Source organism: Choristoneura fumiferana, chromosome 26 (assembly GCF_025370935.1).
Source record: "Choristoneura fumiferana chromosome 26, NRCan_CFum_1, whole genome shotgun sequence".
Taxonomy (NCBI): Eukaryota; Metazoa; Arthropoda; class Insecta; order Lepidoptera; family Tortricidae; genus Choristoneura; species Choristoneura fumiferana.
In genome coordinates, this window is record NC_133497.1 from 10,980,843 (window position 1) to 11,008,261 (window position 27,419).

Genomic DNA, 27,419 nt, shown 5'->3' on the forward strand with positions numbered 1-27,419 from the left:
ACCAATAAGTCCAGAACAATATGCGGAAATACTCCGGAATTCATTTAGATTGCAGTTCTCTTTAGGCCAAAATGAACAGTCATACTGATAACAAAAGAGCTCTGACCTAGAAACAACCATGGCGGTGTGAAACCAACCCCGTTCGCGACCCGCGCCCTCTAAGGGAGGAGGATATGGCGGTGGCGGACTGTGCTGGATGTGTGCCCGAATTGTCGCTGCTGGGAGCTGTTCATGTGGATACAATAAGGCTCACTCAATGTTCCCAACTAGACACAGCATCTTGTACCTAATAGTATTTATGGACAACCGTAGCTCGATCACGTAACGCTTCCGGATGCCCGGGCGCTCCGAGTCTCGCATCCTAGCTTGCACTAATTCCATCATCCCGTTCAACTTTAAAATTATAATTGTGACGCTTACGGTACGCATCTGGAGATAAATAACGTGTTTGTGTTTACAAATCACCAGCTTTTAATTAAAAAATATGCACCTAATTTACCTGTTACAATAAGTTTATGCAGTTAAAGAACAGCAAAACTTGTCATTAGTGTAGAATTGTGCCGTTTGGCTCAATCGACTGATATTCGCGCTTCGTGATCATCAGTATCACTACAATCGAATCATTCGAAATCTGTCGGAAGACCCTCGATCAAAGACCAACTTAGCAGCCTGCCCCTTACACACTGCATTATAGAATAGAAGCCATCGGGCACTTAATCTGTCGGGGAATTTCGGGGTCATTGTCCCGGCCGTCCGCCGCCGCCGCCGCGGGAGTGACACTTGCAACCGCCGCATGGGGAGCATGCGCACACGCGTCGGCGCGCCGCCTACTCTACACACAGTTCTCAATCTTGGTCAGACAATTTGCATAGTGCTCTATGCTGCACGAAGAGTTCAAAGCCGATTAATATTCAAGAATGTGACATTTGCCTCATTCCAATTACTGTTTCACACATTCCGCGGTTTTGCGCCCCGTGGTGCGGACTGAGAAAGAAAGTAAACTATAGTACCTGAAGTAGAAGAATACAGCAACCGTATACGATTTCCAGTTGTTTGTGAACTGCCAACTGTTGGCTGTTCTAAAATCCTTTAGTCGCTACGTGGGCGGTAGTATCGCGTCTTCTTTTGGTACTAAATTTACTATTATCTCTGTTCCATTTAGCAACGCAACGTTTTGTGCAGAGAGTACGAGTATAATGTAATGTAAATTTACTGTTTGACATTAAACATAGTTTTTAACTGTGGGAGGCATGCGGTCTTTGTCGCTTCTGTACTCGAGTTCTTGAAATTGTTAGTTTGTAGTCATTTTGCAAATCGAACGAACGATAACCGAATTTTAATCATCCAGTAGTGCTCAAGTTTTATTGGTTCTATTTTCCGCAAAGAATTCAAACTTTCGCTTCAAATCTTGTAAAATCGACAGACACTGCTTCTCGTATTTGTGTATTCATGATGTTATGCTCCATTGGACACAGTCTGTTTTACCTTCTACCCATTTTATAGCTTGGATACGGTGATATATCCCGCCAGAATTAACAGCACCCAACTCAGATTTTGTCAAAATCACTGATAAGAGAGTAATGTAGACTTACAAAGCCCGCATGCCGGTCGCGCGCCGGCGCTCTAGCGAGTCGCTGCGGTCGCGGCCGCTGACACTAGCATAGTGCTCCGACCCCGCGCCGCACGCCGCACGACAGCCGCCGGGACTGACAGCTTGTCAACTGGACCAAGTACTTGGGATTTGAACATGCTAGGGATGTTATTCAAAACATTCATGAGAGTTCTACACTCTGCCAACATACTCTATTGGAGGATAGATAAGTACAGGTTGTAATAAATTAATTACTAATATATTACTGGTCTGAACTGCCTCTAAAACTTTGTTTGATTTTGTCTTTGTGAGACCGTTCTAAAGAGGACACAATGATGCCATGAACTGAAAATTAAGAAATTGAACTTTTCGATAACATAGAAATAGACAATACAATACAATTTTTACATTTTTTTTCCTTGTTTAGCAACAATTTTGTTAGCTGTTCGGTAGGAGAGTTAAACCAATTTTATAGAACAATCTGTCAGTTCCATGAGCGGCTTTAGTTCTGTACGTACTTTAAGATTACCTTAATGATCCGCTCCCGTGTGTTTGCTTCGGGTGCGTCGCTTGGAGTGGGCCTCTCACATCGCGCCTTTACGACTGCTTGGGATGTTCATGGTTTTGCTCAATAATTTTGTGTAGTATAAAAAGGGTACAATAGTGGCCTAGGAGCTAGTTGTTCAAAACCGGAAGATGGTAAACGATTCATAAACTGGTTTAATGGTATGATAAAATAGAGAGAGTATTGACCCTTGAATTGACAAAATTGAAAAAAGTTCATTATTCAAGCCTCGTCTGTTACAATCCAAAAATTCTACATAAAAAAAAATACAAAAATATAGTCGAAGCAAAATCATGACCATTAATTAATTTGGTTGTAACTGCCATTTATTAAGCTTCAGTCTTGAAGGCGCGAACCCTTTCCGTGTTTATTGTAAGGATTCTTGTAAAATTGTCTAGTGCGTAGTTTCCGCTTTGACACTGTTTATTACTAACTGCATTAACATCGACATTTGTGAAGCGTTATTCTTTAGTGCCGTTTAGATCCGACTCACAACAGTGTCTAGGGCGGTTCTGTCGCACGACTTACGTAATAATTTGTGATCGGTAGCGTGCTGTTACTGCTTATGCCTTCCCGTATATCCTAATACTCTAGCATCTAGCATCAGCCTATGAGTGAACAAATATAGCAACTGTCCCCTAGCTGCCTTAGCACGCCGCGGCACGCTACCGTCACGACGTGACGTTCTCGTCACATTACCGGTACGATATGCATGCCCAGATTGTGAGGCTTAGTTAACCTTGCCTTGCGCTGCACTCCCTTCTGTCCCACTATTTGGCAGACAAGGACTTCTGCCTGATGGCGCTACAGCCGTTTCTCTTATGGATTTTGACGTTAAGATTTAAAGGGACAAGTATTGCTCTTTCGGGACTTATTATGTCCATTTGTACCTAACTCATTCTATGGAGGTGGTCCATTTTGTGAATGACTACTTTTCAGCTAGAACACATGAGATATGCCAGTGTGATGTAGTTGCTAAAAATACGTGTACCTATTTTTTGGCTGTACCGGTTCATTTTTACGTATTTTAAGCAGATTCGGCTGTAATAAACATTAATTTTTACTTACACTACCGCTAAATTATTTTAATGTTAAGCCGCTTCATTAGGCAGAAATCTGTTTTGTCTCTCATAACGGTCTCGGTGCTGTTTGAGGTCATTACCAACACTAATATTGTGATCTCGTGGCATACCTAAGCATCGTGTAGCCTGGGGAGGGGGGAGTGTGGGCGTGAGCGTGCGCTTGGTAACCGGGACACCCCGCTGTCTCCCGCCGGCCGCCTGTCTTTCACTGTCACCAACCTATCCCTATAGTTTCCCACTGCTCCATTGCAAGCGATCCTTCACAACCTCCGTTTGCTATTAGTTGCAATATTAATAGTGAACAATTTTCTCTGCGGGAAATTACTTGTCTCGAGATAGTCCGTAGATGTCCTCGGTTAACTTTAGCGACTGGCTGGTCATCAACCATCGCTTACTAATATACTAGCCTTAATTCCGTAACATAGATTACATCCTATCCAGTTGATGCAAATTAATTTAAATAGAAAGCGTTTTGCCAACCAAATTTTGTGAACCTTCATTTGAACTAAAGCTAACAACACCAGAGTTATACTGGCAAACCCTTTTTCCTTTACCTTGTCAGACGGCGCCCGTTTAAACAGCGCCAACAATGAGTAGCTTTTACCACTGTAAGCCACGCTCACAGCTTACTTTGGAAGTGGTTCCCTTACACTAGAGACCTGTACTCAGCGCCCTGAAGGTTCTTCAGCTAAAATCCAGAGATGCGCGTCCAAAAAATGGATCCAATAGATTAAGCAATGAGATTGTATGTATTTCAGTTCCTTACAGTGGTAAGCCAAGCCTCGATGGAACAGGTCCGATGTCCCGACTCTCGCACTGTCTTGTTAGACCGCTTGGCTCTGTGGTTGTGTACTTGCGCCCGCGCAACGCAAACTTACGTTTCGTGTTTCGGAATGAAAAAAAGGGACTGCTTTTGATGACGTAGCGAGGGAGCTTTGTTTTACGCTTTTTTTTGCTTCACTTTTGATGGTTTTTGGGAAACGTGAGTAAAACTCACTAAACGATCAAAATCATTTATGGGTTAGAATTAACTTCTGCTGGTTAGATCTCTGAATGGCAGGTGATAATAAACACTTATGTAAATATTCAACTTAATATAGAATCAAGATGGTGGTATTATTCTGCAATGGGCTCACAGTTTAGATACCGTGATGGCCAAGATCAGCCAGATTTTAGTTGAAATCTCTGTGGGTAAATATAATATTGACCGCGTGACCGCTAGGAGCTTGTATTTGCGTTGCGTGCGGCGCAAGCCAGGCGTCGGGCGTAGAGTTAGCCGTGGCGGTAGGCGTAGCGAGTGCATCACGACTGTCTTGTGTTCTACATACTCGTATCGTATAGCACAGCTTGACTAGGAGCGGCGGGCGCGCGGCGCTGCCCGGCCCGGCCCGGCACGGCTTCATGGCGCTGACTCACGCGGGCTGGCCAAAAGTTGTAATGATGATCGATGGTGCTCCTTTTGTCACAAGGTAAAATCTTTATTCATAACCTTGTGCAAGAGGAAGCATCTTAAAGTCTTCTTCTGAATTTACTTAATGCTTTTCTATGAGCACATTTTTGCTGGAGATCAGCATCTGTTGTGACAAAAAAAAAACATATTATGTAGGGTTAAACAACTAAATGTTTAAATTAAGTGAGAAAATATTCAAAGAAACAAAATGTTGCCTACAAATATGTCCAATGTCTATGCAACTCTTATCAAAAATTGTTTAGGTTTGTTAAAAGCATTATACTTATGAGCACTTAATATCCTGCTATAATTTTAACTCAAATGGTGGATGGTTGCTGAAGTTGTTATTTAATGGAAAGTGAACGAGCCATCAAGTTGAGTCAGCCGTGATCTCGCACTGCCTTCCGTTTGGTCGATCGTTTCGCGTTGTGACCGTCGATCGCTCGGAGCGCACGAGTGCGCGCGACGGCCGGCGCCCGCGCCGCACCGCCGCACTCAGTTGTCGATGTTTATTCATCTCACACTTCTGAACGACTCTTATTATTTCAATAAATACACATTTATTTTATCGAGTATGCCCTCTGGCGGCTGCTCTGTGTGATCGTTCACTGCGGGCAATGACGATATCGTATTTGTCCGTATTTGGGCGATCTTGCAGAGCAGTAGCGCAGACCTGCGCGACTGGTGCGACATCTGCGATTTTTGTTAACCGCCAGTTTGCAACACTTATCTTGTCTCTCCTGTCGAGGCATGTGTTGCACGGCGGCTATAGGCTCGCGGGTTGCGCCGGCCGCGCCGGATGGCACAGCATGCACCACAGCTCATACTGTTTGGTTCTGTACATACCGCGTACGGCCATAGTGCTGCCATGACTTGTACTAGATGCGTGGGCTCTTTGCGATACTGGAATATGTCGGGTCATTCAATCGAGCAGAATGCCGAGCGATCCACCAATCAGAGACACGCTCACGACGACGTTCAAACTGCAAGCATCGCAAGGAGCCCCGGTAGAGCCGGTCGACTGCGACCCCCCAAATATTTTCGCCGACTAACCCCACGTTTAAATTATATTTTATTACTATTACGTGTACCGCATGCTCGATCTTCCTCACTTTTGGATACCCTGTGAATGTGTTCCGTGTTCTACGTGTATAATGGTTTCCACGTCCGTGCACTTTCGCCCCGTGTGGTCGCCGGCCAATAGCAGCGCGCGCCGGCCCACACCGGTCGAAACTCTACGGAGGTCTTGCCACATTTATTTACCGTTTTGGCCGCTAGCAACTCAAGCTTTGGTATTTTGTAGATTGGTTTTTAAGATATGAAATAAAATATTTGGCTGGTCGCTTTCATTATTAGAACTTGGCTGTTTCCTACGATTGTGCTCTCTTGTTAAGCGAGTGACGTACAGATGTCATTATTATTGTTATGTGAGTTTTGTTGCGGGTGCGGTGATTGACACGGGCTCCTCGCGTTCTATTTGTATTTACACTTTAATATAGCAATAGGTTTTTCTCTCGTTCATGTATTGTATTTATTTTGTTACTACACACGTATTTTAAATTATGTATATTATCTTCTGCAGTAAATATATTATTGCTTATTGTTATTTTGTTATTCACAAAAGGAAATTAGCGCTAGCGCAGAAACATTTCGACTAGATACCATAATACAACCTTTGTTTTTTATTATATTTTATTTTTCTTATATTGGGCAATGAGATCTTGCCTGGCAATAGAGATCAACTTCAATTAATCAAGTGTTAATCTATCGAACGTTTTGTAGCTTGGTCTCTGTTGCTACGTTAGGATCTTCTTGACTTTACGATCTGTATTTTTGATGATTCTGTTAATAGGCTCATTGCATGAACGTACAAGTATATTGTAACACTGAGATCTGCTATTGATAGCTTGTACTATTATGCAACTGCCGAAGCTAGACTGTTATTTTTTAAACACAGTATTTATTCTATCATACACTATACTTTAAGCCGTATGTATACCTACAGTTTTGTGTTACATTATTATTTGATCGAACGAGACCAGAATCTGGCTAGTCCTCGCTAAAGCCCTAACCCCGCTGTTAATGTTTGGTTTATGGTTTATTCAGTGGCTTGGAACGGACACGTTTTGTGCAACTCCAAGTTCTCGTGTCCGCTCCAAGTGACCTCTAACAAGAGTTGGGAGGACGCCACGCGCACAGTGCTGCCCCGACAAGCTTGGGAACCCCGAAACATAAGCATTACGATTTGCATTTGCCGATTACAGCCACTATGTCCTTGAAAAGTTAACGAACTGACAAAACAGACCTCTTCTTTGATTGAGTTACACTAAGTTACTATAATGCTGTCTGTCCGTAGACCACACGTCATACGCATGAAATCGTCAATTGACTTGCGTGCAACTTGCTTGCATCCTGCGTAGAAGGGAATGGCACTGCGTAGAGAGGAAAGGAATGAACTTCCTTTCTACGCAGGATGCAAGCAAGTTGCACATAAACGTCAAATGATGTCGTGCGTATGACGTGCGGTCTACGTAGGCAGTAGACCTAACTATAATTAATATCGAACTAGCAGTTAAATCTCCGGTTAACTAAATTCATCGACATCTGTGTATAGACACAGCGCGGTTTGGTGAACGTTTCACTATAGTTTGTTGACGTCCGTAGTAATATTGATGATTGACGCACCGCGCGTTTTGTTCCAAACAGCTAGTCTAGTGCCGTGGGGTACATAGATGTCAATGACTAAATTTCTCGGAGGTTTGACGGCTTGTTAGAGTAACTTAGTGCAACTAACACTTAACGACCATCTGTCTGAAAGTAGTAATTGTGTTACGCTTAAACTGTCACTTGGGGCCGTATTGTCTAACGTTTCTGACACTCGTGATCGCAATCAACTGTCACTTGATTGCGATCGCGAGCGTCAGAAACGTTACGCAATAGACCCTCTGGTGTGGGGCCCTCTGCTATTGCGTTGTCGGGGCGGTCCTGTGCTGTGTGCGAGCGCGACCCCCCTGACGCCTGACCGCCGCTGTGCCGCAGATGGGCGGCGTGTACGCGGGGCTGCAGTACCCGCCGCGCGGGCCGTTCGCCTCGCCGCCGCACTACATGTCGCACACGCAGGTCAGTCACCGATATCACTACGATATTGTCTAGCCTCCCCTCCGACTTCATCATCGGATCAGAGGCCTTACTGTTTATCACAGAATTACAATGGTTTTATCACTTCTTTCTGTTACGCGACGTAAGATGAGGTTAGAAAGAGATCACGAATGTCAGCGGCCGCTGTTTGATGATGCCGTATTATTGTATTTTCATGAGAACTACGCATTATAACAAGTGGGTCAAAATGAAGTTGAAAATTTTCAGTTATATTTTTCAATAGGTACAAAATCAGAAGTCAAGCTAATATAAGGGTGTTAATATAAATCAGTTTTGCATGATAATGTTCTTGGCCCCCTTTTTTGTAAATGTCATATTCATAGCTGTTTACATTCGAAACTATTATAATGTAGTCAAAAATTTCTTAAATGAACCTCCTCACATATTGCACATAAGTTCGTCATTCTTTATGTAACCAAGAAAATCGTGACTCACTGTGTCAAGGTTATGGTGATATCATGTTGCTTGTAAAAGGAATTCGGAAAAAAACATAGTGTTAGAACGTTCTATGGAGGGTTAGCAAAAAAAATTCGATAGTTATAGTAGTCGCAAGAATGTCGGAATTGACGTGTTGTGTTTTAGCGGGCGGAGGGCGCGCGTCTGGAGCTGGCGCACGCGCACGCGCACGCGCACGGTGGCGACGGCGCGCTGTCCCCGCTGCAGCCCGCGCCCGACCTGCACCACGCGCCGCTGCTGCTGCACACAGAGGTCAGTGCCCCCCCCCCCCCAACGCATCCGGTGTAAATGGTGAATGGCATCGCGAGCGCTACAGCGGTCGATAATACGGCCGCAGTCCATTAACCTTGTTTCTTTCAATAAATCCATGGCCGGTCCCGTAATGTAACGAAAATTGAACAGGTTTTCTCGTACCGCAGACGGCTGCGTTTCCAACAGAGACGTGCGAGGTACGAATAAAAATGAATCCATTTATCTGGCCGCTGGCCTCGCTCCACGCATCTCTAGCGGAAACAGCTCGGTGGAGCGAGTAGTCAATGAAGCGCTTCTATTGATTCATGACAAACATTCCTCAACAACGCGTCCTCGCACATTACGTGGAAACGTGGCCTACATGGTCTTTTAACAACAAATGTGGCAGCAACAAGGAGGCTACCTTTTTTTCAAACGTTATGTGTAAAGTAAAGAGTGCAACCTTAAATTCCTTTCGTAGTAGTACATGGTTATGCACCCTAGCTTCCTCATGTCAACCTTGTATCTGTGAGTATCTAAGAGAGGGTTCAATGTTCAGTGCCCCTTGCCTCCTTGTTGCAGCCGCGGGGTGCGGCGCTGGAGCTGGTCCCGCAGCACGCGCGGCCCGCGCTGCCGCATCACCACGTGAGTGACCTAGCCTTAGACGAACCCAATGTTGGTTGACAGGTAGACGCATCCAGCGCTGGGTTGCTATTGGCCTCGTTTAAAAAGTTTTTCAAGACAAGTCAGCTCTGGCTGCCATCACTGCCGGGAATGGTGGGCCGCATCTAAGCAACACGGGCCAGGCCAACGCTGGCATCTCTGGGAACTGGTGCCAGCGTCACTGGCTTCGTCTAAACCTTGCTTACCGCCCGCACACACCGCGCGACTAATAGCGTTTATCCGCCGCTTTGTCCCTCCGAAAGAATAAAATTTGGCTGATGGCTGGGAATTTTCAAAAGCCTCTTATTGCATCTCAATGATCCTAACGGAACGTGTCTGCCTTTCAAAGCCCTAGCTGCAATGGATTTAACTATAATGTGCTCAGTCAGTGGCATTACTCTTCCATTCTTTTCGAAGTAGCTATGCTCTTGAGAAAATAGCTTGGCGGTTTCTGTTCGTCTTCCACGCCGCAGAGCAGGATTCTGGGTTCGCGTTTGATAATAGAGAGCGTGTCCACTCAGTTTTATCACAAGTATTTGATTGTATAGTCTCCGGTGTGTCGCGTGTCGAAGGCGCCGTAACATGTGGTTCTGTTGCAGTACGTGGGCGGTCGTCGCAGCGGGCTGGGCGGCGTAGGCGGCGTGGGTGGCGTCGGTGGCGTGGGCGCGCTGGGCGCGGGCGGGCGCGGCGCGCGGCCCTACGTGCGCCACGCGGCGCGCTACACGCACCACCTGCTGCACGCGCACGCGCACGCGCACGCGGCGGGCGGCGGGCCGGGGGCGGCGCGCCCGTGGCCCCGCCGCTGCTCGCCGCCGTGCCCCACGTGCCCGCGCAGCTGCACGTCGCGCCGCCGCTCTCGCTGCCGCCGCCGCCGCCCACCTACCAGGTACACACACACACACACACAGCCAGGTCTAATGCGCACTGATCACTGGGACTGCTTACAACTATACTGGTCACAGCACCTACTGTTGATGACACGTACTAGCACATGTCATAGCTTGTAAATTTATCAAATATTGACGACCGAGGATTTCGTCAATCACCAGTTGAGCAATCATCAATTCAGACGTCAATTGAGGTACCAATTTGTGGAGAGCTTTCTTGTTCATGGCAGGAAATAGTTACGTTATCCTGATCATAAACCTATTGTCATATGTGCAGATACTCTATTGGCCGCGTCATTCACCATCTTTCTATCCAAAACCTCAACACGGAAACAAATGGTTACGACTATCCTGGTCGTAACACCAAAATTAATGACATGAACAGAGATTTAAATTTTACGGAAATTTTATACTTTTCCAACATGTGTTTCTATAAGAACTTTTTTTAATAATGAGGGTTTTGCACTTCTGCTGACTGTAGAATTTATTAAATTAACCCTTAAGTAATCCAATCCATTAAAATATAATTATTAATCGTGGGACCTTATTAGCATACTTTTGTAAAGTTCTAGTTGGTTGTCTTAGACTTTTTTGTGTACTGCATTCTAGTTTGTACCAATGTTGATAGTAATATTACTAGAAAGTAATGTCATTATTGGTATATTGTTAAGTTCATGGATTTTGTACTTTTAATTTAAACATATTTCATTTTGCTGTCTAGTTACAGGCTAGCAACGTCGAAGTTCCCAAGACAATCCCATAGTCTATGGGAACGGAAGCGATACATGTCCTCGGTACCACTCTGCTTTCAGAGCGGAGTATGAGTGCGTGAGAGCTAAACATTTGGGCGGCAGCTGCGCCTTTGGAATCCAAAAGTTTAATGGTTACTTGATTCCAAAATCTTATTGACTTTTTAAAAATAAATAAATTATAAATTAAATTATGACTGAAAGAAATCATAAATCTCAAAATTAATTGGGAGAACTTTTTAAACCTTACCGAACCGAGCATGATTTATAATTTTTTATGTTATCGGTAAAACGTTTTCCAGGTGTTTAATATTAAAAATTGGATGTATGTTTATGTACGTTTTATGATAATTTTGTATGTGATTAAGTATAGAATATAATTTTAGCTTCATTTTTTTCCTTTTTTCTTGTGGAGTATATTACTTAGCAATATAGCCTTTCTTGAAGCACTAGTAGTATAAAAACGCATACTTGCCTTTTACGGACCACTTTTTGTAGAAACTAATTTGAAATATTAGTCTATCCTGGTCACGGCACCCGTTGTTGGCGACCATCCTGGTCACGACGCCAAATTTTTCCGATTATCCTGGTTTCGGTACCAAATTAAATATCATAAACAGGCATTGTAATTAATTTCCTAATTATAGTTATAATAGTGCCATTTTGCATAACTACTACGCGGTATAACGCATTACGTTGCTTTGAAAAACTAAACATTAAACACTAACTTATTATTTCTTTAGAGCACTATTGATTATTATTGTCGTATTAGGAGCTCAAGGCATTAGCAGAGAGGCGTACGGAAGATCACTCCACCGACATGAGTTAGGCTCTAAAATATTATGATGATGCTTGAATGTCGACCGAATATCCTGCGGAATCATTGATAGTACCGATAAAGGTATACTTTCAAGAGTTAAATGTTGTGTGTGCAGGTGTTCCTGAACCTGCTGGCGATGTTCCCTCTGTCTCCGTACGCGGGAGGCGCGCGGGGCGGGCGCGGGCGGCGGCGGCTCGGACGGCGGCGAGTCGCCCGAGACTGAGAACTACGAGGCGCTGCTCAGCCTGGCGGAGCGCCTCGGCGAGGCCAAGCCGCGCGGCCTGGCGCGACACGAGATAGACCTGCTGCCCTCCTACAAGTTCTGCCAGCAGACGCACCAGGGTATGTAGAAACCACCAGCCCCCTCCCCATTTAGACCGCGCACTGTCATCGCCGCTATCATCTGAGTTCCAGGGGCAGCGCCATAAAACCATGTTTCGAAATTTTCATAATTTTGATCTTTACTATGTTTTTTAATATGAATGGTACAATAGATTGGTCAAAATTGTTTTTGTCGTTTTGAAAAACGATATGGGTGGATCAACTATTTCTTGTTGTTATTCTGTCCCGTCAGAGGGGACTAAAGTATTACAGTTTAATCGAAGAAATGTGTCATATTATATTATTTTTTATTATGTTAGATGAACAATTATAGAAAGAGCTTAAAACTACCACAAAAATGCATGTTTGGCAAATTTTCATCCTATAAACTTACGGTTTAAATAGTGACTCAGAGAAACCGTAACTATTAGCAACGAGTGACAAGAAAAAGTGGTTCGAACCATATATGTTTATAACATTTTGAACTTCGTGATTTTAACTCAGACAAAATACCACATTTGTCAATGAAAATAGCATGTATAATATTTTTAAACAATTTGTATATAAGGATTTTCAATGGTTGGAGCTTTCTTTTAATTTAGTTAAGCCTGTACCAGTAGTAGGGAAGCCCACGATGCTAATGGGATTTACTCGAGCGTCATAGAGACTATTGGGGTTGCGAAGCTTAGATCATAAGAAGAAAAAAATGTCATATAATATATACCTTTTCATCGGTGGGGGAATTGTTATAGATTTCAAAAATGTAAAAAAAAAACTGTTGCATGGACCATACTCGAGGCGCGTCAGATATTGATATCATCCATGTCCTACGTATTTTTAAAATGTACGTATGTTAATCTGATTGTTTCCATGATGGGGGTGGTCGTACGTAAGGGTTGAAAATTGAAAAAAAAAAAAAAATTTAATCGAAGCGCGTCAGATTTTCTAAGGGGATGTTAAGAGATCTAAAAAAAGGCTCTTATATAATAATCTGACGATTTGGATGTGACGCAAATCGTAGCCATTATTTAGAATGTGCATAAAAATTCGCCATTTTGAAATCCTCAAGCGCGTCAGATTAAGATATATATGTTCATCTTTCATGCCCTAGACGTGCTGTCTCATAATCTGACGATTATCTGGAGGATTCGCCTAATCGACAATTAAAAAATTTTATTTTCTTATTTTTTTAATCATTGAACTTAATTTTTGAAAAGCTCAGGAAATAGCATGCAAATAAAAAAGTGTATCTTTTTTTAAGTAGAATACTGTATTTATAAGAAAATAATTAAAAAAATATATTTTTTTTTTGAGTATTTTTTTCTCAATTATCATCTTTATCGGTAGAATCATCTTCTTCCTCTGACTCTATCCGTCCTCAGATTGCGTATCCAGATCATAGGTGATCTGGATATCGGGAGCTTGACATTCATTTGCAATTTCCTGACTCAATTCTAGAGTTTTCAATACAGTTGAATTGTTGGTTGGAGATTCAGGCACATAACAAATTTCTTCCGTAGTGTTGTCGCGGCCGTTAATAAATGCCATCCTTGTCTATTTATGAACGCATTCTGCAAAGAATAAGCAAGCGAGATATAGGTCTACCAGTTTATATTTGTTAGTGAAATACGGCACCCGCCATCGGACCGGAGCCGGTCGCTTGCCACTCAAGGGTTTTGACAGCGTGCCGGGAGCGGTCGCCTGAAAACAAGGTGTGCCTCTGACCCGACGCTTGCCACTCCAAGGGGCAAAAACGTTGGAAATACGGCTTGTAAACAATATCATGCCACGAAACGAGTCTGTGTGCTCAGCTGTGATGGCGTCACGGCAACAGAACCAGAGTGGGGACGGAGTGAGAGAGTAATAGATAGAGTAAGAGTGAGAGGGAATAGAAACGCATTTAGAGGGGAATATAGGCATCACGTAGCTGCACGCCATAAAACTTTATCGATGAATGTTTGTTATTTCGGCTTGTGGAAACCGTCAGATTATATATTTTTCGTCGTTCTTGAATTATTCCATTCAAAATGAAAATAAAAATAACCACGCTCGAGAATGTCGAGATGACTATTTTTTTTTTACAACTTTGTCAGCCCTACCCCTTCTTACGTCACTCTCAAATGTGTCAGATTAGTAGAATACACACGTTTTAGTATATAACTAACTCATCCTACCTTAATCTGACGCGCTCGGAAATTTCAGATGATGAATTTTTTTTTACTAATCTGATCCTTTATCCTTGACGGGCAGCCATGTATATGGGGCTCATAGTTGGTGGAAGGACTTAACCGGGTACAAGGTATCCCCCTGTATATTAATCTGTCGCGCTTTAGTAAATCCCGAAATCCCCTCTTGGGCTCCCCTACTACAGGCAGGGGGCACCACGCCTCCACAATTATATTCTGTCTGTTGTGTACTTAAGCTAAGATGGTATTATATTTACTGATGGTGTTAGTGATAAAGGAATTTCCTTTTATTTCTTGGTCAATTATACATTTGTGTCATTGTATTGTAACAGCTCGGCAGCTCTCAAATCTGATTTATGCCACAAGAAAATACACGGGCCGCATTTTACCACGGTTGATTTAAATTGTACAACGGTGCAAGCTCACGGTGTGTGTGTGTGTGTTGCAGGCGAGCAGACGTCGTGCGTGGTGTGCATGTGTGAGTTCGAGGCGCGACAGACGCTGCGCGTGCTGCCCTGCGCGCACGAGTTCCACGCCAAGTGCGTCGACAAGTGGCTGAGGGTCAGTGCCTCCTATACATATTACCATACATCACCCATACGCCACCATACACCATCATACACTACCCATACACTACCATACACTACTAAACACTACCATACACATTATAATTCATTATTTTTTATTTTGTCAATTAAACGAAAAATTACAAACATTTCATGATTTGTAGTAACTAGCCACGTTATCTGCCTACATAAACCTTAAGGAAACTCTTAAGGTGTATGTGATTGTATTAACCCATTCAGTGCCGTTGACGCCCATCGGCGTCTCGATGGACCCTCATGTAATCCCGCTGATGTTCTGCGGAAGCGTCGGCATCGCGGCAAACTGCGTAATCTGGCGCTCGGCAATGAATGGGTTAAAAATCTGTTCATAACTCTGTATATGTTTATTCTTTTGAATATCTAACTGATGACAGATTGATTGTATGTTTTCTTTACTATGTAGTCTATTGTCATCAGTTGTAATAAAATAGTGGGACATATTGTAATAGAGTGTGTCTGTACAGTCGAACCGAACGTGCCCCATCTGCCGCGGCAACGCGTCCGAGTACTTCAACAACTCGGAGTGACTCGCCGCCGCCGCGTCGCGACAGGCCAACGCAGACAGTGACAGACACCCGGCCCAGCTCTAGCCGACAGACAGACACACAAACGGCACCTGTGTTATACTGCGCTGTGTGTTAATGGAAAGAAAGTTTGAGAACGGAAACGGTTTGGTTACAGTTTGGTCAAAAAGCAATATAGTCAGTTAGACACGGTCCATATTGATCTTCGTGTGGCATAGTTTTTTGCGATTACTACTTATTTTGGCTTTGGATTGTAAAACATACTTTTTGTGTAATGTGCGCTTTTTCGATGATACTTCCTTAGAAGGACCGGTTTGTTCGAAGAAGCACTGTCTCAAAAAATGCAAAAATGTCCTTTTGAAAACGGTTTATTGTAGAATTCTAGAAATTCTAGAACGAGTACTTTTCTAAATTAAAATTTCGCGTTGTCATGTGTTATAAGGGTGAATTTACCTTCTGCCGTGTTTTTTTGTAGTTGTATATTTTAATTTTCTTTAAAATTCCGCGTTGGAATGAATATCTGTTATGTGCTTTGTGAACGTGCGGAAAGCGTGCACTTTGAGAAAAATGTACTCTATTTCCAGAAAATATACGTTTTCAAGCATTGGAGCGCTATTTGAGACATGGTTCTGATAAATTGGATAAACTTAATTGTTTCGGGTTGAGGGAAGTGCACCTTCTGAATGAGGTCACATTTCGGGAAAGTGTGTGAAATCCTCAGCCAAAAAAATAACTCTGTAATATGTACTGCATTCGCAAATTGTAAGGAAACCGTCTTCGTAGTTTAGGACGGCGTGTGTTCCGTTTGCTGCCAAATTTCGTAGGAAGAGACTTTTTGCACGACAGTGTCCTGTGATCCTTGTGTCAATACGTGTATTCAGTGTAACGATGTGTAACGATCATGAACATTAGTCTGGTGGCCTGTGTATGGACTATCGCAGTTTCTGCGTGTCTGTGTGTCCGTCGCACCATAAAGTAACGTATTTTTATTCTGTCGCGAGTTACCAAGCCCGTCGGGCGTAGCGCGTGTATAAATCCCCCTAAATTAGGGGGATCCGGGGTAATCACCCGACTATATATATTTTCCGAAATCGTTGATGTAATCAGGTTTAGTTGCGCCCTCCCCGCGGGGCGCGTAGTGTACATATGTGTGTATGTTACGTTGTATGTAGTGGGGTTTGTGTATGTGTGCGGAACGCTTTGCTGTGGCTGGGAGGACGCCCCGGGCCGCGTCACCGGCGCCGGCGCCGCGCGGGGTCCTCTGCTCAACTATGGTTAGTCTTCAACTGACGCGTCTGCGGGCAGCAGACCGCAGACGCGTGGGCTCAGATCCTGTTCGATATTTTTCTTCTTTTCGGTTGGCGCCTTATACGTCTCGATGAAACAAACCATCGCTGACAGTGTTTCAGGATTCGATGGAATTCAATTTTCGAAATCAGTACCAAAAATAGTGCTGAATATATCGGTACTACACAACCAGGCCTTCAAATTGGTATTAAAATGTCAAATCCCGGTATCAAACTGTGATAGAGTTTAAGCAGCTAACAGCTGTCGGAACTATCAAAACCAACGCTATACATGGTCACCGACAATGGACAGCTTGACTTTGCACCTCTGGTCTTTGATGTGAAGATATTTCTGCAATCGTTCCGCCTCGTCTTAGTTTTATTTTTATTTAATGTGTAGGAGTGTCCGCGGAGTGGCGGCGGTTCTCGGCCTTCTGTAGCGGCCGCTATCTGCTAGTGCAGCCGTTCTGCTTCACCGCTTGCTATCGGTTGTCATCCTGTTTTCCTAATGTCGATATAAAATTTTAACATTTATAATTTTAATCTTTTATTGTCGGTTCTGACACCTTGCTTTATTTTTACTAACGAAAGTTACACACACAGCTGGCAACTCTAAAATTGTCAGGTACGTACGGATGCAATGAATAATGTTTTGCTATTGTATTTTGTCGGAAAAGTTCGTATTATCTTGCTGTCTCCACTAGTATACTGAAGTTAATTGAGAGAGTAAGATAAAAACGAATTCATCCGAAAAAATACGAAGGAAAGACTTTATTTAATAGATCCGTAGATCAAGTCGCCAGTTTTGTTCATAGCGAGTTACATGTGTTGCCGATATTGGTCGGCAGTCCGCTGCCGCCCGAAGGCTTGTGCCATGACCCCCCCCCCTCCCCCCCCATCGCTCGCCGGCCGCCACCGCGGGTAGCTGCAGACTGACTGCATTCAAACTGCAATGTGCAACTGCGCGTGTATTTGGCACTGCAGTCTGTATCATTGCGTGCTATAATGTATAGGCGAGTTTGATATAATTGTATGATTTGGTGTAATTTCTACATGATATAATTCGATTTATACGAGAGAAAAACTTTCTACGATTGTTTTATAAAATAAATCCAAACAGAATTAATAAAGTTTACTTCTTCAGTAAATTGGATTGTAACAAATTATACCAAATTGTACCATGCAGGCTGCACGGGCAGTCGCTTGCAGTCAGTGTGCGGCCCTCCCGCGGTTGTCTGGCGACGCGGGCGCCGTAAGTCCGCCTCCACGTCCCACGTGCAATATCCGGGGCGCGGTATTCGAGGATGCAGGAACCTTCCCAGTTCCAATAATTAGCTGCTAGATGTGCCGCGGTAGTTGTGTGATGTGCAATATAATGTATACATGGAGTGGAAGATTGTGTTTAGTATTGTTTTTAGTCATGTTATTTTTGTTGACTGTACTAGCATTGTCTAACTTATACGATGTAGACTGAAGTTCAAGTCAATCCGACTGCTGTGAGTTTGTTAAAAAAACGGTGTTTAGTCTTCGTTTGCTTTTTGTTTTCAGAATTAGGTACTTCTGGGTTTCTACCACAAACACTATTTTGGTTTGGACGAGGAAAAGAAATGACCACATTTTTCCATGCAATTTAAATGTCCATTTTGTGACTGCCCCTATAACTGTATGAAGAGAAAGTCACAAAACTGACAAAAAATAGGGACACTTTTCTTCTTCGTCTCAATCAATAGGACAAATGATTCTGAGTAAAAAGAACACAGAATTAGGTAGTTCTTAAAAAACTATGTACTTACAGTACAGGGCATATTTACAATGAAAAATCCCTTTAAACTTGCAAGTTTTAACTCGAACAAGCATCAACCACGCTCATTATGTTAGTTACGGTTTATTTACTGTTTGTTTTGTTTGTTTGTGTGTGATTGTTCTTGAATTAAATTAACTGAATTTTTATAATTGAAATAAAAGTATTTACGAAACTATATCTTTCTTACTGTGTGATACTCGCTCGTACAATCGTTTTATAATGTATTCCTGTCTGTGTGTGTGTGAAGCGTCGTCGGATACCGCCCCCATCGCCCCTTTTACATATGTTAAAGTTAGCTTTAAGTTGTCTGAGTCGTAGTAAGGGTTATGTAGCTAGTTGTAACTTGCATTTGGCTGCCGTCGGCGCCAGTTTAGTTTTGTTGCTTGTTTCTGTTGTGGCCTCCGTCCGGCGAGCAGCGGCGGCGCCCGAGAGCACAGGGCTGCTGACATGGAACATCGCCAGGTGGCGCGTATCGTGCGAGTGTTTGACATGCTTCTGTGTCACGTTTGGTTCAGGACTAAGTGAGCTAATCTCGAGCAAGACGAAGGCCTTGTACTTTCTTTAAAGGGCGGCGACAGACCGATGACTCCTTGAGTAGTTGATGCTCTTGGGCGATGGTGATCGTTTCCCATCGGATGACGCAATGCTCGTTTGCCTCCCTCTCAGTGTAAAAATAGATAAATAAAGATTGTTAATGTTGGATTCTGATGACTAGAACGACCGCGTCGCGTGAGCCGGTCGCGGTCGCTCACGTAAAAATTATATTTATGTCAAGTGGTCCTCGAAAATAGCGCCATCTAGCGATATTTCATTTATTAGAAAACCCTAATTGAAAGCTCTTTTGTACCTTTTATTTCATATAAAATTTTGTAATAAGTACTCCAAAACGTTCAGATCATGATTTTATTGAAATGTTGTCAAATGAAGGGTTGAGAAAACGCATTTCACTGTGTTTGTTTGTGCGGACACAGTGGCGGGTGTCGGCTGCTCGCCGCCGGGTCGGCGTCTTTCAGTTTTGTTCGTTCACTTTCGGTTTATCCGCCATTTTGTTTAGGATGTTTCGGAGACGACCGCGTACAATGAAATTGCAATAACTTTTTTGTTTGTTAACATATTTACTTGTTTTCCGGTTGAGGTGTTTTAACTTGTGCGCGGCGCGGGGCGCGGGGCGCGGGCGCGGGCGCGGGGCGCGGGGCGCGGGGCGCGGGCGCATGAATCATGTTAAGCCTCAAAATACGCTGACGCACTTTAAATTTACCCCCGAAAATTTGCAAAAAGTTATTACAAGGCGTTCCTATGGCCACGACCGCACCGGCCGCATGTAAAAGACGCAACTCTCATAATAAGAAAAATGTTAAGATAATGTTTAAAGAAGGTGAATATGCTATGCAAAGTGTTGCAAACGTTCAAAATGTTACCCTGTATATGAGAAGGGACATTTATTTGTCAAGAGCAATAGGTAGGGTGCAGTTTAAGTAATACCTGTAATTGTGGATCCGGAATAAACGACAAATATACGACCTGATAATTCAAAACCACATGTAATTGTCATAAGGGTTGCAATTATCAGGTCGTGCATTAGCTTCGTTCATCCCAAGTAGGTAAATACGGGCTATTTAACAGCACCGATACTTTACAATCTGTATGACGTACTAGTCAATTGGAATGTAGGCGTCAACGCGTTTACGGAGCGTCAGCTTGTTTTGAGCGACAATATCTTCGACTCTTTCTAAGTTGTCGCCTCGGCAGCGTCGCGCCCGCCGCCGTGTGCCGTGTGCCGTGTGGAGCTAACCACTACCAAATATAAGTTAACTAGGAGGAACGTCGCGCCGGCCCGCGTCGGCCAATCACGCGTGAGCGTTATGGTCCAATCAGGGCTTTCGGCCAATCGCTGGCGGTTTTTAATATCCAATCAAACGCAGTTTCGTGTCGGGTAAATCATGTGACGCTAGGTTTTATGCGGTTTTATCAATAAATATAAGTTACTGAAGTTGGAATCAATTGATTATTTTAGTTTTTTACACAGTTATATCTGTAATCAGAAAATGTATAGATTGAATTTAGTTTGTCAAATTATTGATATGAAATGTTACTAACAGTCTTTTAGAAAACATTAGAAATAATGAATCGATTATGTTTATTGTATACATTTGTTTTATATAATAATCCAAATTGCCAGATGCTGCATTGTAGCAGTTCTTTTGAGATTTAAATGAAAAGCAATTGTTTGGCCTCTCGCTCACACTCCTCTAGCATCGGGTGTATTATGGCCTCAATTTCTAAGCCGAATTCTGTTATAAAATTATTTTTTCCCAAAAATTTAATATCTATTCCAAATTTTAAGCAAATTAACGAGTGTCTCATCCCACTAGAGAGCCCAAGCCGCGCTGTGGATGCAATTGTTTGTTTGTGATTTGGCCGACGGTTCCCAGGCGGCGCCACCGGCGACCAGTGTTCTGACAGCCTCGTAAAGCCCACTATACCTTAAAATAACTGCCGCATTCAGAGGTGGAAGTAATACTTAGTATGAGCGGTTTCTGGAGGGGAATACTAGATGGCGCTAATATTGTGAGGTCCGTTTGACGTTACGGCCGCACTTGCGATTGGTTAATTTTGTTACAAACTCCTCCCAAACGTGGCACTTATGCGAAACACGTCGCGATGCTAGCGCCACCTAGTCGCGGAAACCCTCACTGTTTCTCGCCGACATTTTGCAGTGTAAAACCGCTAGGACCAATGAAAGAGGATGCGGTGTGCTGGTTCATTGTTTATATTAACTTTAAGCAATTGTCAAGCTTGTTAAATTCGTTTACTGCTTAAATAGAGTTAATGTCAGTTTAGTGTCTCTGGGTGCGGCGTTAATTTTGTGATAATAGCAATAAAGTTACGGGCCTTGCGAGGAGAACGACTAACGAGAGGCGAGAGTCGGCGGATTTGGAATTGGTACAGACTTAATGTGGGGTAGTTCTAGATAGCCCGTAGAAGGCAGGCACTGTCGCTCCTAATGCCATCTTTAAAATGAAGTATAAATCAGTTGTTTGTGTCAAATGGGTGCCAATTCCAAATGTAAAGGCTGTTGTAAGTTGTCCTGGCAACCCCGGCGCCGCGTCGGTGTTGCCAGCGCGCGTCCCGCTCGGCCACCGCGCCGCCCTTTATTATATTAAATGCACTGCTATTTGTATGTTGAGTTTTTTTGTTTTCCCCTTATCTTTTTGTTTTTGTACATTTTAGTTGCGGATTAAAGTATTTACCCGCTATTAAACCAGTCCTGTCTCCTTCGCCTGACAATTTTCTTTCGTCTGTTTCGGTTGATATTTCATACAAAGTTACTAATTATTAGAAATACACCAAAACTTTAGTTATGTTGAAGACTTACGGCGGATACGGAAGACGGTAATTCTGCGCCAATTGAGGTGCTTAAAGTTAAAACTGTTGTTAAGACAAAGTTTGAAGGTAACTGATCGGTAAGGCAGAGAGTTGTGTATTGTGTAGAAAGGGGTGGATATCTTCGACTTCGAGATAATTATTAATACACATAAACATGCCTTTCACTGCGAGTCGATCTGTCACAAATCGTTTCAAAGTATTAACGTCCAAATCTACGAAATCATGTACATACAGTAAAATACTCAATAAAACAATTTTTAACATGAATTTTGTGACCAGTAACATGTCGGCACAAATTACCTATTATAAAATGTGTTGGCCAGTGTTTTCCGCCGTCCGGTGGTTCGCGAGTGGTCGTCCTTCCCTCTCCTGTCCCGTAGTTCCGAGCCATGAGGTTGTAAATAAAAGTATTTTTGCATGAGCCTCGTAGCGCTGGAAAAGGTTATAAGATGTCTTCTACGTATCTTCAGGGCTCGCCTATATTTGGCTGCCGCAGGCCGAAGTATATAGGTAGGTAGCAGGATACTTGAAGTATATTATCAAAGTGTCCACCAAAGATACTTGCTTGTGATCATTCGTCGAGTTTGTTCAGCACGAAGTTATTCATTAAAAGATGCGTTCTAAATTGCATGTTTATTGAGCGACGCCATAACATAACACGCTCATAATGAGCGTAGAGTAATTTAAAACTGGAGGCAGTATCCATTATAGCGTTACCATCAAACACTTAGATATCCCACCGTAATCACACGGGCTCCCTGTGCTTAATAAAAGAGTACCTTCTGTTTTTCATTAATTTTGTGTTGTAGCGAGATTTTTGCGCTCTTTTTGTAAAAAGCGGACATAGATCTTCAGGGTCATTATGATACGAGTTTGTCTTCATGGTGTAAATAATAAATACGTATAAATACTTAATGTAATTGTGTCCGCCGAGGGCCGCTCGGCGCCGGCTCGTTAAGCTAAAATGTTTTGTCTTTTTGTCCTCAATCTCTGCGTGTTTGGGAGTGCGGCGCCGCGCGGTCACTTCCTGTACGACATAGATGTACGTAATGTACAGAACGTAGCGTAGTCGTGCCGTTTGCGTCCCGTGTGATGTGAGCACCTCCATACGAGTATCAATAATAGGCGATCGTGTGGAAGTGACGAGCGCTCCAACCTTGCACCCCTTAGCACCACCCTTCATAGCGCAGGGTGTCCTTTGCTTACGTAACTAAAATGGAATAACTTTACTGCTTTGACATTTGTTTCCATGCTGCCACCCAAATCAAGTGCATGCCACACAAAAAATTCTCACTCGGGATCATGACTTCCTAGTTTAGCAAGCTAGAAATTCTGACCTCGTGTATGCGCAACTAGCAGTAACAGTTTGTTAACACGACCGCAGAGTTGCTATAGTAGTCCGCCGTTAAGGAGTCAATCCTAACTCCTGTCGCTCCCATACTGAATACGTCAAAATAAAAATTACGTATTTAGTACCAGGACGACAGGTGTCAGGATTGACTTAATCAGTTGGTCTGTTTTGTTCTCGTCACTTCCACCCGCTGATGTGTACGACGCGTCTTCGTGTCTTTAGCCGTCTGCCCGACTGTCGGCAGGCGTGTGACCCGTGTAGACCCCTGTTGAACCTTTCAAAGTTTTCTACGACATTCGCGTGCTGAATGCTTATTGTAAAAATGTATTTAGCGAGTTTTCTACCAGTACCCGGCGGTCTGCAACGCGCGGCGCGCTTGGCGGCTGTAATACACCTTTTGGTAACCACACTAGATTATAATAGAGGGATGGGGTTCCGAACAACCCAGTAAGCCCGTCTAATTCAAATGTAAACGCATAAGAATAGCATACATACAGCGACCGCAGTGTGCAAGATGGCGCCAGCGCTCCCGCCTTCCGCGCCGCGCCGCGAGCGCTAACCTTATAGAATATTCTAATTTTATAAGAACAAATTATGTATATGTAAAGAGTCCGCATCAGTTGCCAGATCATCTCACAAGCGATACAACACGAAACTGACTATTGTAAAAAATAAACAAAACAAAAAGAAGCTACCTCCTCGCGAACGCGGTAAAACACCAAATTATATAATATTTAATGTAAAAATCATTTTTATATGTATAGCTTGGCCTGAAGTGAATCATTGCATCATTCAAATTGTGCACGCCATTAGAACTATGTCATTGTCTTCGAACCATGTCTTCTAAACATAAAGACATCAAATCCATTATATTCCATCCACCGTAGGTACATATTAGTCAAATCTCTGTTCCGATTTCAGCTATCAGACAGGCGAAATATCGCTAGATGGCGTTAGTATCGTCAGGTTGTTTTGACGTTACGGGTTTGCTTGCAATGGACTCATACGCAATAAATTTTCATTTAATTTCATTTCTTTATTAGCCATATGCAAGCAAGACTATAACGACGACGAACAACAAATAAACGTCAAAAAACCTCACGATGCTAACGCCATCTAGCGATATTTCGCCTGTCTCACTGCAATGAGAATTTCTGAGAAACGATATAATCGCTAGATGGCGATGGCTTTAGTTTGAGAGGTTAGTTTGACGTTACAGCCTTACAGCCTCGCTCCGATTGGCTCGTTTAGTTGTTTAACCAATCACAAACGTCAAAGTTGTCAAACGGACCTCAATACTAGCGCCGACTGGCCGACTGGCCTCTCACAAACACCTGACTGAGCCTACTCGTACATACCTTCTATCGGCCACTTCGCTGGCACAGGCTGGCAGCACTTCAGCAGCCTGCATGACGTACACCCTAAGAGATACCTCCAAAGTGACAAAGTGTGTGTGACCTATGTAGAGTAAACCATACAGTAATTGCCCACTTGAATTTTTTATATGAAACAACAATAATACAAATAATGTAATGATAAAAGCGGCTAGATTATTATTTATTATAATTAGGACGATATTTGTTATGATTTATTACCACTTTCCTTTGTAAATGTTTGATTTAATTCAAGTGGGCAATTACTGTACCGTGGCGAATTACTGTATGGTTTACCCTAGTTCGTTCGCGAATCTACCAGAATGTAATCAGTACATATTTACATGCAAAAAACTTGAGACCAATATTATAGGTGTGTTGTGAGTGCCGGCGCTTCCGGGCGCGAGACGGTGGGTGTTCGGGACACAACTTACAATTCTTAAATATTTCATTAATAATGCTGAAACTAGAACACATCGAAGACACCAAAAAAGTGTACCTCTGAGAAATCAAATTCAGTTTCTAATCATTCTGTCACGTGTGCTTCGCTTCATACACCAACACGAGCAGTGCGGGTACAGTTCATAATGTCTAAAGTAAATACCATAAAATAAAATATAAATCGGGAAGTAAATTTTCTGAGTTTGATAGATGACTCAAATCTTTAACTTTAAAATCTTTTAAAGATTTAAGTCATCTTAGTTAAGCCTATAACTTCTTACTTCCAGATTGAAATTGACTCGAATGTGATTATGTTTCGTGTCCGTTGTCCTCGAGCAGCCCGCGCCGCGCCCCCGGCCGCCTGTCTAACTATAATAATATTATGTGTGTTCAAAAGTTGTCAATTTGCCTTCGACCGTAGATTTCGATCCTAAATCATATTTTTACTGGTCGAGCTATAATAGCAACTTTTGAAAATTCAAACTTGTTCACAATTGTGTTAATAGCAAACTGTTTTGTATGCCAGCAAAATGATAGTGACTGTGACTCAGCCGGCGTTGCTACCTATGCTACTGACAGATATGTTAACATAGTAGTAATTGGACTTGTGGAGGGTCGTCAACGAATAATGCAATAAACGCTTTTACACGTTGTATGAGTGGGGGCGGGCCGGCCCGAGCGCCGCCGAACATAGCCGAAGGGGGCCGAGCGCGGCCGAACTTTGCCGGACCCGGCCGAACGGCCGAACGACGGGTCCACCCGCCCCTGCGACAATACTGCTAATAAAATAAATTACATTTGAATAGCGAAACTTGTTTTACTTTATTTCAATCCCTTTTATATATGATCTTCCCTAATTAGTCAAGCGACAACACACCAGCGTCAGGTGGCATAACTCAGAGAATAGTCAATGAGTATTCATTTAATGAATAAGTTTTTGTTAAAAGTTGAATTTTTAATATGTACAAGGCTTTTTTTGCATACTGTCCTTGCATTGTCATCCAAATTACATTTGCGTACCAAATTTCAATTCGATGCCATTATGTTAACCGTAGAAGAGTTCCGTACCTACTGCGGACACGATCACCAGAATTCCATTATAAGAATAACATAAGCACAAGTATGCCAAATTTCAAGTCAATTTGACCACTGGAAGTGGGTCAAAATTCGGTTGCAACTCCATCAAGCTACGTTTGCATCTCGCTTGGATTACGGGACCATGACGCTTAGGTACAGTGCAAAATAGGAGAGGAAATTTTCTTAAGACACGTATCGGCGACAGATGCTAACCGTACTAATGCGACAGGCAGTTCGCGGGAAGCAAGAGCGAGGTACAAACTTAACTCGGTTGAGTCGTACATACATTGTACGTTATAAAAGCTTGAAACATACCTACTTTTTTTTCTTGCCTGTAATTAATTGTCATCCAAACTAAATTTCCGTAACAAATTTCAAGTTAATGCTATTAATCGTTGAGGAGCTCCCTCCTGCAGAGACGATCGTGGCTGGACCACCAGTGCCCTGCGAGAGGAGCACGATTGTACGCCTCTTTCGCCTTAGCCAGGCCTGCGTACTTGCCTGTTGTAGGCGGGCGACCTCTGCCTCTTGTCTGTGGTCTTTGTCCCTCAGCTGAGAGACCTGTCGACCCTTCATCGCTTGAGCTGAGCACGGATGAAGCAGGACGGAATCTCTTCCGCTTCTGCTTCACCCGCTCAGCTCCCTCCGGGATATTCTCCAGCTTGCTCTTACCAGAGGACTCACGTCCCTCGGTCCCCTGGGAGGCAAAGCTGACGTCTGAGCTTGTGGTGGCCCTCGATTCGGGCTCTTGATTGGAGATGTTCGGCGATATCTGCCTTACGAGGCGCACGTGGCAGTCGCGCAATGGGACACTCCTTGGGCTGCTCCTGGGGCTGACCGCGGGATGTTAGCGGTAAGGGATTCTCCCCGAAGGGTACCCTCCTGGGGTAATACTCTTTTATCGTCAATCATTTCCTTACTTTAAGGGGTAAGGCCCCTGCCCCTTTTAAACAGGGAGCCGCTCTCCTCTGATTTAAGGGATGAGTTCCCCTGTGTTGCAGTTACGCCAACCCGTTCACCACTGGCGTGGTACTTCCGGCAAGCCGCTAATAGGTTAGGTAAGTTTTTTTTTTTTTTTTTTTTTTTTTTCCTATTTGCCTCCAACATAATCGGAGCCTTTGTATAACTATATCATTCATTCCAGTTCTCACTTACATGCTTCTCGTACTTGTATTCTTCATACTGTCTTTCTTTTATCCATCATATCTTTCATACCTATATGGGTGGGGTTCCCATCTACTACTATGCTATACTAAACTTACGCTATCGGGGAAATGATTTTAGGCCAGCAACTTTATTTATTAAATATAGGGGTTTTTTTTTTTTTTTTTTGCTAACATTTATATTTATCTATATCTAAGTTTACTTAATCTATTTTACATAGAGTACTATTTTATTTCATTCAACAACT

The 27,419-nt window shown here is 43.1% G+C and overlaps 1 protein-coding gene across 1 annotated transcript in view; it reads left to right on the forward strand.

The window, feature by feature from the left end:
• The window catches only part of LOC141443155 (uncharacterized), an 85,272-nt gene extending 66,897 nt beyond the window's left edge, over window positions 1-18,375 (forward strand). The window contains 9 exon segments of the mRNA XM_074108364.1: window positions 7,728-7,808; window positions 8,430-8,555; window positions 9,117-9,179; window positions 9,797-9,986; window positions 10,022-10,083; window positions 11,769-11,813; window positions 11,815-11,995; window positions 14,609-14,721; window positions 15,230-18,375. Coding sequence (XP_073964465.1) covers window positions 7,728-7,808; window positions 8,430-8,555; window positions 9,117-9,179; window positions 9,797-9,986; window positions 10,022-10,083; window positions 11,769-11,813; window positions 11,815-11,995; window positions 14,609-14,721; window positions 15,230-15,292 — 924 coding nt within the window. The 3' untranslated portion in view covers window positions 15,293-18,375.
• Window positions 18,376-27,419: the final 9,044 nt, after the last annotated feature.